The following is a 16,937-nucleotide window of genomic DNA, read 5'->3' as shown; positions in this document are numbered from 1 at the left end:
TGTCATTAAGTTGGAAGTAAGCTATTTGTATAAAACAGTGACTTCCAACCTGGGAGTCAGGACACACACAAGCAACATGAAAATATATGTTTTTCCCCCCAATTTTTCTTTTTTCTTTTTGCTATGGAGGCAAATAAGAGCCATATGTAATTGAAATCTTTAACAGTACAACTGAATTCATAGTTTTTAAATATTTCCTTTGAGAAGAGTGCAATTGAATTAATTTTAAAAGCTGAATTTTAAAATATATATATTGTTTCATGTTCATGAAATCAGATCCAAAAAATGTAGGTGAAAATTTTGAAATGGCAACATCTGGCACAGTCAATTCAACCTAAACAGTGCAAATTATAGCTTTGGGTTTCAATTATTGAGCTGCATTTTTAAAAATCAGATGACTGACAAACCGTGCTCTGTCAGGCCAGAAGTGGGTTTGATTGCATTCAGACTTTTTGGATACATATCAGTGAGCACTGAAAAAAAGTAGAATAGAATATCTTTATTGTCACTGTACAGATGAATACAACCAAAATTTAATTGCACTGCCCGTGCAAGTCTCAAATAGAATAAAAGGGCATATGATCAAATACAATCAATACATAGTGAAAATATAATAAATGAATAGTATTAAGTTATATCACACATGCATACCCATACATACACACCAGTTCAAACATACATACACAGTATCTATGCCTACATTATATTGCACATAGAGGATTGCACAGGAATCTAAGTGCTTCTCAGTATAGGACTGTGCATTTTAGTGCAGTTTTCAATGTGAAGATGTCTTTGGGGTAAAAACTTAAGTCTGGTTGTGCGTGCTTTGATTGCTTTAGCTATAGTTGTATAATTGCATATGAAGAGATTTGACACATATTTCAAATTGGTAAATTTGTAACAAATGCATTCAGACACATGGTTTTCTGAGTAAAATATTTTCAATGCTTTGCTTTTTGGTGTTTAAATGTTAAAATAATAATAATAATGATAATAAATAAAACAAGTGTGTCCCCTTTTTCGCTTCCATAATCCATACTACGCAATGCGCTTTTTCAAAACTGCATAGTTTGACTTATATTACCTAAAAAACAAACCAAAAAAATCAAATAAAATAATCCCCCAATCAAAATCACTCTTCACAAATCAAAATCCCAAAATGTGAAATATGTCCACATATTTTGTGCAGACAGTGTATATAAGTAGTTTAATTCTAGCGAGAAAACGCTCCAGAGGGAATTTAAATTTTAAACTCTTGACCCCTTCTCAGCACGCGCGAGACATTTAACGTGCCACAAACCTGTAGCTTTAAGAGGAGGGGGCGTGTCGTGTGAGGGGCTGGCCCTTGTATTTGAATATACAGTAGTTCAGCTGGAGTCGGATTGCGTCGGATGTTTTTTTCGCCTTGTGAGACGCGCGCAGCAGGACGTGCTGCTTGTAGTCGTCGGTAATGCTCATCATCTCGGCCTAAATTTAACATTTGCATGATATCACTCAGCTAGGAGGGCGTTTTATTTCCGCCGCATGCACACACAGAGGAAACTGCACTGCTCGCAACCGACAATATGGACTTGCACATATTGGACCACAGGCTCCGGGTCACCAGCATATCCAAGAATGGGCTGGTGAATTTCACACACCCCCTGATTAAACTGATATTTCTCCGGAACAGGACACGGTAAGAACTGATGGGATGTTTGTGTCGCGCAGGTGTGAATCACCCTGATAATCAAGCACGAATTGAGATAACCCGTAGTGCCTATTCATTCACTGGGTGGCCGAGCCATTACTGGGTTATTTGCCTGTGCATGCCCTCCCTGCTCTGCCTCTTCGAATGATACACTGCAAAACATGTAGCTGTTGGAAAAACAATAGTTTATGACAAATAGCGTTTGGAAAGCTGCACATCAACCTAAAGAGAGTATTCTTACAATTGCAGTTTTTCCCAATAATCTAGGTTATATTTGCAAAAAACACAGTGCATTTTCTTATTTATTTTGTAGTCCTGCAAAATGCATGCATGCATGAATGCTTAGCAATGTATTTATCTATATATTTTGTAACCTTTGTTTAATCAGGTTGGTCCCATTGAGATTAAGAATCTATTTTCCAAGGGAACCCTGGCCAAGACAGTCAGCAGTGAGAGCACAAAGTTGCAGGCAGAAACACAAGGGCAGATAAAATACAATTCACAAGCACAAAAATTTGCATAAAAGACAACTGTCTATGAGTCCAAAGAGAGTTTTCCAGGGGTCAGTTGTACAACCAGGCAGGCTAAAAACATCGACATCCCATAGAATCTGCTTCTTTCATTTCATTTTAGATTTAAAAACATTTAAGGACAGCAGTTCCTTGAGTTTTAAGTCTGCAACAAATTTGTTGCATGCTGCTTCTAGGACCAGCATTGATCAAACATCCTAAAAAGCAATGCAGAGCTCCTCCACTGTATTTTGGTGGTACTTCGTTTCTGCAGTACAATTGTGACCTTTGACCCCCTTTACCAAAAGCCAACATCCAGTTTGTAAGGAACCCATGTTGGCATTAGCACCAGTTTTCAGTTAATCCCTGGATATCCTCCCTTTGTTATGTAATTGTTTATCGCTCCGGCTGGCCCACATATGCATGGCTAGGAGAAGAACTAAACATCTGTCTCTGAGCTGCACATGATATAGGACAGACAGCAGCTCAGCTACTGCTCTCATGTCAAGTTACAAAGAGGCTGTAAGCAAATGTGAGAGAAGATTTTCATGCTCTTTGTCCACTGTGATGTCTGAAGCCTACGCATCAGTGGTTCCCAACTGATGGGTCGTGGTCGAAAAGTTACTCGCTGGTCCATTCTGAATGGACCGCAAGTGAGAACGTGTCAAGTTTGTATGGACCACACTTTATTTTGAGGTACAGATAATATCTGGCATCATAGCTTTAAGTGTGGTTTCTGTTTATTCTTGCAGTATTTCTTTGTGTTCTAAGTAACTGTTAATTAAGTAGGCCTGTTAATTAATCTGATTTTTTGATCACGTTTTTAATTCAAATATTTTGCCTTACAAAACATCCTAATGCAATTCTTACCAGACTGTCTTTATTAGAAATGAAATGACAGCAAAAACCTGCATGAGACTTGCATAAAGTGGGCGTGTTTGTAAAGAGGGGAATTGTGATAGATCTGAGAGTCATTCAGATATCTTGAGGTCAGGGGGCAAGGGACCCCTGTGAGATGACCATGGCATCTTTCCATCGCCAAAATTTAGTTTAACTTTGGAGCATTATTCAAACCCCCTTCTGAGAAATGAGCATGACCCGGTTAATATTGCCACAGATTACTTATGCCTTCTAGTTTCAAATAATACCAGAATCATTACTGGCTTTAAAACTCAGCGGGTACAGCCTCGGAAAGACAGGAATGTCAGCTGATGATAAACCTGAATTTAAAAAGAAAAAATAACACGTCATCTACGGACCTTAATCGCCTTGCCATAACACATTTCCGCTGACAACCCTGGTTCTAAGCGTTATATTTTCTTGATATAAAATTCTATGGTAATTTGTCAAAAGTGTGGACCTTGTACTTATGACTAAGGAGAATTTTAGATCCTATGGCTGGACCAGATGGGAACCACTGGCCTAGATAACACTGTCCTCAAGGATTTGGTTATTGTAAGCATCCAATGAGTATTGGCCTCTAATAATCAGTTTAGTGGGCAACAAGACTGGACTGTGTCTGCGTGAGTGGATCAACGCTTGCTGTCCATATCTTGTCAACTGACAGAGAATTGAGATTTATTTCATGTCCTGTCAAACGCTTCAAGTCTGTTCACGCCTAGCTGCATCTATCAGTGCTCATTTGTCCCAGAGTATTGGGCAATGCGGTAGGTTTTGACATGTCCATACCAGGCACTGGCATGATGACTTTCACCACCATGTAAACTATGCTGCGTGAACAACTTGTCATTGTGAATAATGCAACAATGTACTGTTGTTGCATCAGTATTTCTTAGTGCAGGCCGACAGGTTCTTAATGAGAAATTTTAAGTGATCAGGAACTGCACACAGATTTACAGTTGTTGTTTTATTTTATTTTAAAGGTGTGGCCCTATGTTTTCATTTGCTCTGTGATGCTTTCAGTGTCTGGGGTAAAAAAAGAAAAAAAAAGTAGGCTGGGCTGCGAATGAACCAGAAAAAGCATGCAGGCTGCACTTCCTTGGATTAGCAGGCCTGTCTGTTTTTCACCATGCTGTTGTGCATGCTTTGGAGTTATGTCATCATACTGTGCTCTGTATGTGTTTTTTTCCTGTTCTTTTTCTATAGCAGGGTTTTGTTTTTTCCCCCCTCTTCTGGTCAAACTATAGACGATGTAGATTTGGGGAGTGGTGGAGCAGCTCGAGTTCATAGCAACTCAAAACAATGGAGCAAAAACAAGCCTGATTGCCTTGGTTGGTTTTAGCCGTCTCCCTCTTTTAGGCCCCTGCTATTCATTAGAGAACAACTCCCTGAGAATGCATGCAGAGTGATTTGAAAGAAGTCCTGAGCAGAATTTTAAGGAGGTAATCACTTACAGGAGCCAAGAGCAAGGTAGATTTTCCTCCAATATCATGCAACAAGGCAAAGGTATTAAGACACCTGTGGTGCAGAGGATGAAAGTAGTCAGAGACTTTGTCTTGTCCATGATTAAGAATAAATAAGAAACCTTATTTAATGAGGCACATCAAGCCCACCATTGGCTATAGTGTTAATGTCTGAAGGTCACCCATGTTTAGTTACTGAAATGACATAATGTTAAGAGTTAAGGTGTGAGAAAAGTCCCCCAACAATGAGGACATTAGAGGTTTGGTCTTTGGTTTGCTTTTAGATTCAGACTGATATGTTCTGTAGTATGAGTTATAGGTGAGTGATGAGTATAGGATTTGTGTGTGTATCTATCGTCATACACTATTGCAAAAGAAACACATTTAAACACCAAAGTATGTGAACAAATACTCCCATTAAAGTGATACTTTTCAGTCAGCTTTGTATCATAACAATGTGGGTACTACATGAACTATGATAAACTTCCCTCCATCTAACCAGTCCCTAGACATCCCTCCTACCCTCACAGCAAAACTCAGTCGTATGACATATTTTACATCATGCGGCGGAGTTTCGCTGGCTCTTGGGTCTGTTGCTCCACTACAGGCTGTATTAGTACTAGTGTATTAGTCCAGTGCGTTCTGGTTGTAGGTTTTCTACCTTTTTAGCAAAAGCTAATGGCACAGTCCTTTTTCTTTTTTTTGCCAGCAAAAAGACATGATTTGTGCCAACATGGACACAAAGAATAAAGAAATGGGTTGAGAACGAGTCCCCCTAATCTCTCTTAAACTCTTAAACTCAGACCAAACTCCGATCAAACTGTAAAACTTGTTTGTGCTTGTCAAATATAAAGCAAGATTCAGTTTCTGCAGTAACAATTTCTTACCTACAATGTTTTCAGAAACATATTTTAGTGTACTGTTTAGCTGTAGTACGAGAATTTCTGACTAGGACGTTGGCACCATACTGTTACCTGTATTGTGTAAACAAAGGCTGAAAAAATTCACATCAAATGGTAAAAGTAGGCAATCAAATATGAACCAAGATTTTGCTACTGTGATGCCAGCGTCTTGATAAATTGTTTTCAGAAGCATTTTAGTGTACTGTTTAACTATGAGAACAAAGTACCCAGACATTCTACTTATGTAGAAGTAGCACTAAAGCAGTGTAGACTTACTCTGTTACAAGTAAAATTCCTTTATTTAAAATTGACATAAGTAAAAGTGAATATGTATCAGCATCAAAATGTGCTCAAGTAACCAAAAATAAAAGCTGTTATTTTACAGAATGGCCCATTTCAGAATATTTTATTTTTATTATTTCTTCCTGTAATTAATGCATTAATGTAATTATCATTTTAATGTTGCAACTGGTAAAGGTGGAGCCTATTATTATTACTTTGCTGGGTAGTTTAACCTGTAGTAGTACATAATTTATTTGCTAATTCATAGTTTGTATTTTTTTTTTTTAGAGGGAAAAAGACTAGTCTGTGAGATTTTATTTTTAGGCCATATCGCCCAGCCCTACTTTCTACTGCACTGACAGCCCAGTTTTGTGAAATGACCATTTTTCCAGCAGTGAAATGCTTCTTTTAAAGAGGTTAAAATATGGACAATTGGCTTGCAAGCTGTGAGTGTTTCGTCATGTTTTGTCCTTAGTCGTTTGGAGTTTATGGGTGTGGTATTAATCAAAGCCCAGTATCAGCCCAGTGTACCGGGCTTACTGTACTGTGGATGCAGGCTCCAAACAGACAGTCCTCTTTTCTTCTCTTCGGCAGCTCACTAACGAGAGCATGGGTTGGAACAAAGCCTCAGCTGAGCCAGAAACCCGGTGGGGAGTTTTCCACTTGTCTGCTTCAGTGATCTGTCAAGGTTGGGGCTCTCACTCCCCTCGTTTACACAAACCCCCCCCCCCCACCCCCCCCCCTAATAACATGCAGGGATTTCAAGAAAAAAACCCTTCCCCATTGTTCTGAAAAAAGAGGAGGCCGTGAGAACGGCACAAAACAGTTGGTAGGAAGCTGCAAAGGTAGCAGACAGCTTGGTCGTCCACTGACGATGAGGTGGCTGTGGGGGCTCACTCCTCACACTTCAACAACATCAGTTTGCTCCGCTCTTATCATGTTTCCTCAGCTGGAGCATCAGTTGCTGAGACCCCCACCACCACCTACCCTCATTCTCCCATCGCTGCTACCGCCCATCGCTTTGTGCAGCTGGATCAAAGTCCAGACTCTTATGTGGCTGGTTTTCATCTTCCCCACTTGGCCGCTCCCTCGCTACCTGTTGCTCCCTTTGGGTTATTTTCCGTCTCCTTCTCTTTGTGTTTCTTTATACTTCAATGGAAAGAGGCCTGCTTTTCAAACTCAGCGCAACCAGTGATCACTCATAGGCTATGTGTCACTGTTACAAAGTGCTGTGCAAACATGTTTGTTTATTCATAATACCCAAGGCTATTATGTTTTGTGTATAAGTGAACATGCCACTTCAGTGTGTATCAAAGGTAATTCAAGAATGAGCTGCTTCTTCTTCAGAGGTGCTTCATGTATGAATAGCTTTGGAAACGCCCGGCCACAAACGTACCTTCCAGCACTGGAATTGGTTATGTTTTACAACTTTTCTAACTTTTTGGAAACTGACTATCTGGCATTCGGACCCACATCAAGCTGTGATTGGCTATGTCTGTTGAGATGAGAAAGAAAGGGCTCACAACCTGCTTTTCTCTTCTCTTTCAGGGGTTAAGAACTATATACACAGATCTGATTTCAGTTTGAGCATAATCGGACCCTCACCAGTGTGTTCCCCTTAAGTTTGGTTTGTCCTGCCTTGTCAGTTTCTTCCTTCATGTGCTGATGTGTAGGGAAGGGTACGCCGACATGTAAGAGTAAAGACTGAAAGCTTTGTTGTGGGGAGACATTTGGAGGGTTCCTGGACCTACAGTTTAGTAAACTGTATATGAAAAGCTACTGAATCTATATCTTAGTTTTGTTGGGCAGATACATTTTTTGGAAGGATATAGAAAGGAAATTTAAGACTGAACTCATCAGTCTGAGACCCTCAGTCGACTGAAATTCAAGTTGAGCAGTTGTTTTTTTTCTGTGCAATGTACTTCTGGGAAAGTTTTGGTTACCAGATTTTGCTGTGGAGTGAGTGCTCTTGACTTCCACGCTATTCTTCCCAGCTGCGGACATGCAGGCAGCAGCACAGAGGGAGAGAGAGACCACAGTGTAAGGTGAAGAAGTGGAGAATTTACAGCTCACAGCAAGTCATTATGATACAGTCTCTGGTTTATGTTGATATATAGTGTCGGCAAAAATTGTTTTTGCACATTTGCGATCCATCGTTGGCACCGTTAGCTTGTTTACTATGAGATGAGAATGCAGCTGTCACACAGATTGTTCCACAGAGCCCATTCAAACTTTTAAACTTTGTATGGAAAACAAAACAAATCATCGAAATTTCGTATTGAACAACCAAATCTGATTCAGAAGTCTGAAGTCTGAGTCGGGCCCAGACCTACTTAATAAAAAGTTCAGGGTTGCACCGATGAGATAAAAGCAATTTTCCTTACACTGTGAGAGTGATGCAAGGACTGCATAGTAATGCAGTGCAATGTTAAGCAAATTGATTGGCACTTGTCAGCGTTTAGCAATGAAGCTCAGGTGAGGCTTACCTGTCTTATCTCTACTTCATAAACAGGAAACTGAACAATACCAGTTGTCTCTCAGATGGATTTCCCTCAGGTTGCTTGACAACACCCAACCTATACATGGTTGAGATTTGGCTGCCTTGCCAGAAAAAGAGCCTACATTTTCTTCTCCAGAGACAAACTACATATGATAAAGTTCCACAATTGCAGGTAGGGCTGGTCAGTTTATTGATATTATGATTATGATACTAGATATCATCTTAGATTTTAGATTTTCGCCGCAAGTCGTCTTTTCATGGTTTTAAAGGCCACGTTACAATATATTGATGTAATTGTCTAAACTTACCAGACTGTTCTAAGTGCTTTATTAATTACATTTACCCAAGATATAGGCCTTCTTCATATTGTCCAACCCTACATGCAGTATAGATGCTTGGCACACTCTACCTGCAGGAAACTGCGAGCCGGGGAAGGTGAAGGGTCATCAGGAAATGAGGGGGGTATTATAACACAATGGGCCGGCTGAGCTCGCCAGCACAGCTGGTTGTTGGTGTTACAGTGTTCTGCTCTGTTTCTCTCTTTGTCTCTCTGTGGGGTGATTGTCCCATCTCATGGCAGGGATTAGTTTTTGCTGAGTCAGGAGTATTGCAGTCTCACTCAGGCTTCTACTGTAATAGCCTCAGCTGACTGATAAGCGGAGGAAGCGGAAGGTGTATCTCCAGTGAGACATTTTAGGAAAACAGGAATATGGAGCTCTTCCTTTTTAGGGACTTAAACAAAACAAAGAGGTCGTTCATGCAGAAGTTGCTTAGTCCATATGTTCTCTCTACCAAAATAAATTAAGACTCCTTTGCAAGCCTTAAAAAAACTATACCTTTTTGAAAAAATTCTTTTCTCCCCTTTTCTAAAAATTTTCTGTATCTGATCCAGCAGTCAGCGCTTAATTTAATGAGGAATCTTAATTTTTGAAACGTCTCCTCCCACTTAAATAGTGCAGCGAAGTCACTGAGGCTGGTAGCAAGTTGAGGCTACAAAATCCAAAATGCAAAGTTTGTACGCAAATGCAGTTTATTTTCATGGATTATGTGCAGAATTGACAAGAATACTTTCATGCCTTTCATCCTCTGTTTCTGGAGTTTGTGGACATGTAGAGAATTGTTAATTTGTCACATTTCGTACAGAAAGTTTGGCGTAATATTTTTCCCCAGGAGCAGGATAGGGAATAATCTCAAAAGAAATCTAGTTGTAGTTTTGCAAATGGTGAGCCTGCAAGACCCCCAGTCTGTGCAAAATCTTAAAATATGTGACTTAAAGGCTTGCATTGTCTTTATATGTGAGAGTGTGTCAGACTTCAATCTGTTAAAAGTTTTCATGATCTAGTGTATGGAAGGCATACTGTGTGTGACAAAAACTCAACAACTCAACAACTCACACCCCAAGAATCCTGGATGCCTGAAAGAACTCCTTCTATTCTGTTTTATTCCTAGAGAGTTAAGAGTCAAGGAAAGAGTCTTGACAATGGAAGGAAGTCTTTCCAAAAAAGTGAAAAAGCCCTTGAAGCCTTCAAGAGTTTGAGTTGAGAGTGTATTGAAAGTTAAAAGTGAAAGCTTTGAGTCCTGACTGGCCAGTGAAGATTTAACACTTGTGTTTCTTGTCAAAGTTGCAATTGATGTCCAAGTAAACAAGATGCTGTAGGGCAAATCCAGCTACTGGGTTACACAGTAATCATTTCCACTGCAAATAACTTACATAACAATTCAGCTCTATCCCATTCTTGCTGTTCTGCTCAGCTGCACTTACCAAAGATATTTCTTTGGATGTGGCACAAGAAGAATATTTTCTGTCCAGAAACTTAATTTGAAGTGTAATGGAATGTTTTCCTTCTTTCTTCAACCCAGACCAAAGCGTGGGCCTGTTTACTTTTTTAAGTCTTTTTTTTTCCCCACAAAGGCAACATTCAATAGAACTGAGCACTGCGACCAGGCCAAGCAACAGCCTTAGAAAGCAAATGCTTTTGGCCCGAATACTGATGAAGACAAATACCAAACTGGAAAGAGAAAGTAAAGCACATTGTAATCGAGGAATTTAAAGGTTCAGTCTTGTTGAGAGTAGTTCTGAGATCTCAAATGACAACACCTTCATACAAGCTGCCCTTTTTTATGTCTTTTCTTAGTAAATTTTTAACCCCAATGGGCTGTATCAGTCTGCAAAACTGCACCGTCTCTTCAAATGTTTAACCAAAGAGTCTGGATGCCTGCAAAATGCCAACCTCAGTGATAGTTTTTCAGTATTTTTCACCTGAGGAAGACCCTGTTGAGTCAAAATGTTTTATGTTGTTGGAGTCAATTAAATATTTGGAGCTGGACTCAAAACAGGTTGGATGTGCACATGTTTTGTGTTGTGCCTCAGAGATATGTCAGCAAATTATAAACTTCACTCTCATAGCATATGTATGTGAACTCTGATAATCACATTTTCTCAGATTTAGAGTGGTGTTGCTTGGTCTTTCCTTGAATGTAGCAGTCGGTAACTGAAGCAGACTGTGCCCCAGTTCTGTTTGTTACCCACCATTTGCAGAAGACAAAGGAGTGATGCTGGCAAAATACTGAGCTTGGGCTTGTGCTACTGAGTGACAGCCAGTCCTGAAACCAGTGTGAATTTCGGAGAACCCTGTTTACTTGATTCCTGGTAACTGTGATCATGAAACTCTGAACCTTCTTTTGTTAGTTGCAAATGAATAACACTGTTCTCCCTCTCTCTCTCTCCTTCCTCTCTCCTCCTCATCTCCTGCCTGTCATGTTTTCTCATGTTTCCCCAACCGCATACCTCCCTCCATCTGTACCGTCTTTCCTGTTTCAGATGCAAGTTTTTCAGTCTGACAGAGACACCAGAGAACTACACAGTCGTCCTTGACGAGGAAGGATTCAAAGGTAAAACACCCTTGAGCACACATATCTTTCATCAGACACACACTGTGATCGCTCTAGTCCCAGATGCACTCAATATAGTGATACCGCAAAGCAAACGCCATATACTAATCTTTGTAGCAGGGAAAAACTGCAAGTCAGGAATTATGAGCAGTTTTCCCTAAACCCATCCTGTTTGTCCCAAAATGTAACTGTTAAAGAAATAGAATGCTATAACAAGAGTTGTCTGTATTCTTCGAGACTACACTTAAAATTGAGAGTTGAAGGAAAAATGCAGAGGAGACCTGACTTAGTCACAGACCTGAAAATTGCTGCACTGAACATATTGTGTTTTTTGTAGCGCTGCCAAAATGTCACAAATAACATTAAAATGACAGAACTGTTTCATTAAATTATCCACATTATTATGATAATATCTACATGAATTAGTATGAAATATTATTATCAAATCACTTATACTACCACTATAATCTCGCTTTTTGTTGTAAAATATGTGAGTATTATAGATGTGTGTTCACTTTTATTTTGCACTCATTAGGCAATACAAGTTAAGAATTTCTGATGTCATTCCACCTGTTTTAAAACACATGATGGAGAGTAGTCTGTGATAACAAATATCTAAATAATGTGTTTGTAAGCTCCTACAGCTGAATGACAAGCTTAGCTTCTGAAAATAACATATATGTCACTTGTGCATAAGAGTTCATGCATCTTGTAAACACAGCCAAGACACTGTACTTCATATCATCCTCAATTGTGTGTGAAGGAAAATGATTTCCACACTGTCATATGCAACAGTCATTGTACTTCTTTTAACAAACAGACAGTTAAATGCATGAACAAAAATATTTTAGTGCTGAGTTTTGATTTTCATGCGTTTTAAGTGTTGTTGGCACAGATGTACTGGAGGCCACATTCACCTTAGCCACAGGACCACGTCGACCCTCAACCCCCAAATTTCATCCATTCTCATCTGGTCAACCCACTTTGTAGTATCCTGTTTGGTGTCCAGAATATAAGAAATGAATTTACCATTTTGTACTAACAGAAAATGATGCAAGACATGCACTTACTAATGTCAACCAAACAATGATTTAGGGAAGCTGCCAGTTTCACATTTTGAAACTTAAGGGAGTTTTATGTGGGGAATTAAGTACTATTCAGTGTGAAAAAACAGTTCAATATTTTATTTTGTGACTCTAAAAGAGCTTTGTCAAGTCCCTAAGTAACCATTGTGACATTACAAACTGGGGGTGAGCAGTTTGACATGCCCAGGTTCAAACACAACTAGTCGACAAAAGTTTTAAATTGCGGCCCTTCTTCCTGTAATCATGTGCAGAAGGACCCAACATTGTCAGAGCTGTTTACTTTGAGGGAATTTAATCCTATTTTAAAGGACTGAGAAAGTAGCACTCGTGGTCAATGTGATTGCTCCTAAAATTTTAACTGAAATCACTTGTTTATGTAATATATATTACATTTTAGCTGAATGTTGTTTTTGCTTATTTATGGTGTGTGATAGTTGTTTTTGCCTGTCTCTGTTTATCGTTGTAACCATGTTCATGCTGCCGTCTTGGCCAGGTCACTCTTGAAAACGAAATGAGACTTTTACCTGGTTAAATTTTTTGCATAGTGGGAATTGTAGCATTTGTTAGTTAAGCTGTCTAGTAGTGTTTTGCCTGTAGACTGTACTCTTCTGTCTAACTTCACTCCCGGGACAGAGTCCTCAGTATAACTTTCTGTGTACGTGTTATACTCCCATCCACTCCTCATCCAACCATTTTTGTCTCGTCCTTTCACACAGATGTAGTTGTTAAAGGCACATATCGCCTCGGGGTTCCCTGTTTCTCGCTCTGTCTCCTTTGCTCTCCTTCTAACCGAGTGCCTATTTTAAGAGGTGAAAGCTGGTGTAGCGGAGCCACAAGGGGCCGTCTGTGACAAATTATGCCAACCAGAACAGTGGCTCTTTGAAGGAGGGTAAAGAAAAGAAAATGGGGTTTTCACTGCAGGAGGTAGACTCCATTTGTTAATGCTTTTAGTTTGCTGGTAATGAAACCATAACCAAAAAGTTTTGTGCCTCCTGTGAAGGTTTCTGAGACTTTAAATGAAGACACATCTCAAACATGTATCTTCTAACAGAAAACCTATTACTGTATTCATAAGTTAGACCTGTTATTTAATTGATGCTCATGATAGGTTAGGTTGCATATTTCCCAAAGTCAGTGATACTCAAATATACGGCTCGCGGGCCTAATACTGTGCCATGTGGTCCCCCTAGCCATTTTCTTATTCACAATAAAAATTAAGTGATTCACACTGGGAATTAACTTATGTATATAATTTTAATATACATAAGTTGCCAGCATGAATGACACAGCATAAAAATTAAGCTTGTTAATCAAAAAAAGTGCCAGTGGAGGATCCCCCACACTCCCCACAGAGGTCCTAGCCAAGCCTATAATGTCCTAAAATCTAAGAAAAATCCTAAAATTTAAGAAGCAGCCTAAAATCCAAGAAATGACCTAAATCCTGGAAATGCTCTAAAATCTAAAAAACATCATAAAATCCAAAAAAAAAAACCCCATAAAATCCAAGAAATGTCCTAAAATTAGAGAAATTTGCTAAAATCCTAGCAACGACCTACATTTGAGACACATCTTAAAAACCTTGAAACGTCTTAAAATCCAAGAAGAGTTCTAAAATCCAAGAGATGTCCTAAAATATTAGAAACGTCCTGAAATCCTAGAAACACCCTAAAATCTGAGAAATGTTTTTAAATCCAAGAATGACCTACAATTCCAGAAGTCCTAAAATCCTTGAAACATCCTAAAATCCTGTGAGGGATCACCCTTTTTGAACTTTGACCCTCCCTTACCACCTACTGGGAGCCGCTGGTCTGAGCCAATTAATGCACTGGTATCAGGTCACACATGCATAGGTTGTTTTTGTGTCAGTGTGCGGTATAAATAGCACGGGCATTTTAGGTCTCCATGGTAAAGAGAGGGGGTTGGGGAGAGGAAGTTTGTGTACCTTATGCTTAGCCGCGAGAGGAAGTTGTTACTTAAAGCTGCCTCGTACTTTACACCTTCAAAACCATAACGATTACATCACCAGCACATATAGATGAGACGAGCTGCAGGCAAACACTGTATTGAAAGGAAACTTTTAATTTCCAAGACACCATATCACTATTGTAATGGCTGTAGAGAAGTTGTTTGCTTGACAGTTGGTTGTCTACAGTTGGTCACATCCCTGGTGGTTTGTTTTAGCTTGTGACAGCTGCTCCTCCTCTTTGCTGCAGTTTAGCTGTGTTTGAGGTGTGCATTCATGCTTTTGTTCTTTGACTTTCTCCCTTAATGTATGGCTGAATAATTCTGCAGTATATTCTTTTATTCTAACGTAGACGTAATTGTATTTTTGGATTCCTGAGAGCTCTGTTTTCTTGTTTGGCTCTGAATACTCACACATACTGTAAAGCTGAAAATAGCATTGTTTGCAAGAGTGATTTCAAAGTCAAATATTACCAAAATCATTGTATGGCCAAGTGCATTCATCAAATCACAGGACCTGCAATTTTTTGATAAAGATAAAATGTGTCACAACATACCATTATAAATGAAGCATTGTGGTGCTACAGAGATGTCCTGGCCTACAAATCATAGTCCAGATGAGCATGCTTGTTTGGCAAAAATCCCATCATCATCATTTTATATATATATAGTTAGATAGATGATTATCTATCTATTATCTATTACATTGTGCAGCCCTAAAATGAAGTCATGCTACTTCTGTGTGTGTTGCAATGTGAGCTTTTTGGTTCTTCGTTGTGGTAGACAGCCTGGCCATGCATGCATGTTAGTGTGTGTGAGTCACATGTTTGTGTATCCCACTGGCTGGCTATTTCCCGCTGCACTGTACTGCACTCATATGGCTGATAACGGCGGCAGCGGCAGCACCAAAGCATAATGCCCATTCTTGGGTTAGCTCTATCAGCACTGTTGTCGTTGTTAGGGCTGTTTGTGCTGTTAGCACCTTTAGCTGCTAGCACAGCCACCTCCATGATGAGATGTGCAGACAATCCTGGCTAAGACTCTGAATCTTAGACATGCTCTGAATGTGGTATACAGCTCCTGTTGGTATATTAAAACCAGTTATTTTTCCAAGTTGAAGAAATAATTTCAAAACTGATGGAAAAAAGCCTGAGACATCCTGACTTTTTAACTCCCCTATTATTTGCCTGCCTGTTAAATGCTCACATCTTCCAAACTCCGTGACCCTACTTATAATGCAAGTTTAAAAGTCTGTTAAATATCTGACATCTCTAACCAAACACAAGATGTTTTCCTCAGACGTCAGGACGTCAGGAGCACTGACCTCTGTACTCAGTGTAAAAGATTGAGCGGAGTGACCCCTTAAAACTGCATCAATAGCATCTAAATGACTATATTTTAATGTCCACGTAGGACCTGCCGCATACTGAAATATAGTCATTTTAATGCTGTTGAAACAGTAACTTTAATGTCTTTCAGTCAAATTCAACCTGTTTTGGGTTTTTTTGTATCTTGACAACTTTTGACCTGCTCAGTGTATGTGCACAGAAATACAGTACTATAAAGTCACTGATATAGTGACTATGCCCCCTGACTCACTGACCATTTTTTCTCCTCTTGACCCCCCTCAGAGCTCCAGCCCTCAGAGCATCTCAAGGTAGAAAGCTCCATTTGGCTGCCGCTAAACGTGGTCTCCAACGGCAACGCATCCAGCAGCTCACAGGCTGTCGGCGTGACCAAGATCGCCAAGTCAGTCATCGCCCCTCTGGCCCAGCAGCACGTCTCTGTCTTCATGCTCTCCACTTACCAGACCGACTTCATCCTTGTGAGTCTCGTCTGCTTCACTCTTTATTACTTTAGCAGCGTTGTGCTGCACTCTTATCCACTCCAGTCTAATCAGCGCTCACAAGTATTTTGATAAAGAGGCACAGAAAGCCGTTCACTGTTTAATAATTCAGAGACATCTGGAGCCCCTTTTTAAACTCTCTAAACGTATCAAAACTCCCCTCTAATCTCACAGCGACGCCTTTCACCTTCTGCCAGACAAAAGAAGCCAGTGTCTGCATTTTGTCCACTCACCAATTTTGCAGTTAAGGAATTAATTCCCTACAGAGCTGAGGGCACTAAAAAGTTAGTTGATGTATTACATGCAAAACTGTTAAGTGGGCGAAAATAGATAACACCTTGAAAGACGTTTGTGTCAGCAAGTATATTAATGGTGGTCGTGCACCTGGAGCTCAAGTGTTCCCTTAAAGTGAGCCAGTGTTGCCTGAAATGACATGACGTACACTGACTTTGTATTGCAAATAAACTCAGTGTAGACTACATGATATTTATGTTTCACGTCTCTGCTGTGTAGGTCAGAGAAAATGATCTGTCGGTAGTCATCACAACTCTGGAGGAGGAGTTCAATATCTACAAGGAGGTGGGAGGGGAGTCTGTCCCCATGCTCTGTCAGGATGTTTCTAATGGCCTCCAGAAGAACGGCAAAGAAGGTAGAGGTCGTAATTTGCATTTAAGAATTCACGTCCCTTTTAGGTTTTGTAGAGCGCCTCTCACAGGATAAAGTTAAAGTCCTCTGGCGCCACCTGCAGGTTCTTTGTACAAAGTGTAAAGACTTACTCATCATATAGGAAATGATCTCAAAATAAGGGTCTGCATGTCTTAAAAATATCTTAAATTCAATTTTAGAAATGTTAGGCTTTAAAAGTCATTAGATAATCTTAAATTTGAATCCCTAGGCTCTTACTTG

The 16,937-nt window shown here is 39.8% G+C and overlaps 1 protein-coding gene across 2 annotated transcripts in view; it reads left to right on the top strand.

The window, feature by feature from the left end:
- The first annotated feature begins 1,376 nt into the window (after positions 1-1,376).
- castor1 (cytosolic arginine sensor for mTORC1 subunit 1) overlaps positions 1,377-16,937 on the top strand; it is a 28,878-nt gene continuing 13,317 nt past the window's right edge. Inside the window, exons 1-4 of one of the 2 annotated variants that reach the window (XR_006105895.1) lie at positions 1,377-1,678; positions 11,068-11,138; positions 15,817-16,010; positions 16,545-16,680. Coding sequence is in view for 1 of the 2 variants with exons in the window: in XM_042487894.1 (XP_042343828.1) it covers positions 1,566-1,678; positions 11,068-11,138; positions 15,817-16,010; positions 16,545-16,680 (514 nt within the window). In the remaining variant the exon portion in view is untranslated. The remainder of the gene's footprint in view (positions 1,679-11,067; positions 11,139-15,816; positions 16,011-16,544; positions 16,681-16,937) is intronic. The other variant, XM_042487894.1, reaches the window with a different exon arrangement.

Source organism: Plectropomus leopardus, chromosome 6 (genome assembly GCF_008729295.1).
Source record: "Plectropomus leopardus isolate mb chromosome 6, YSFRI_Pleo_2.0, whole genome shotgun sequence".
Taxonomy (NCBI): domain Eukaryota; kingdom Metazoa; phylum Chordata; class Actinopteri; order Perciformes; family Serranidae; genus Plectropomus; species Plectropomus leopardus.
This window is presented reverse-complemented; position numbering and strand designations above follow the sequence as displayed.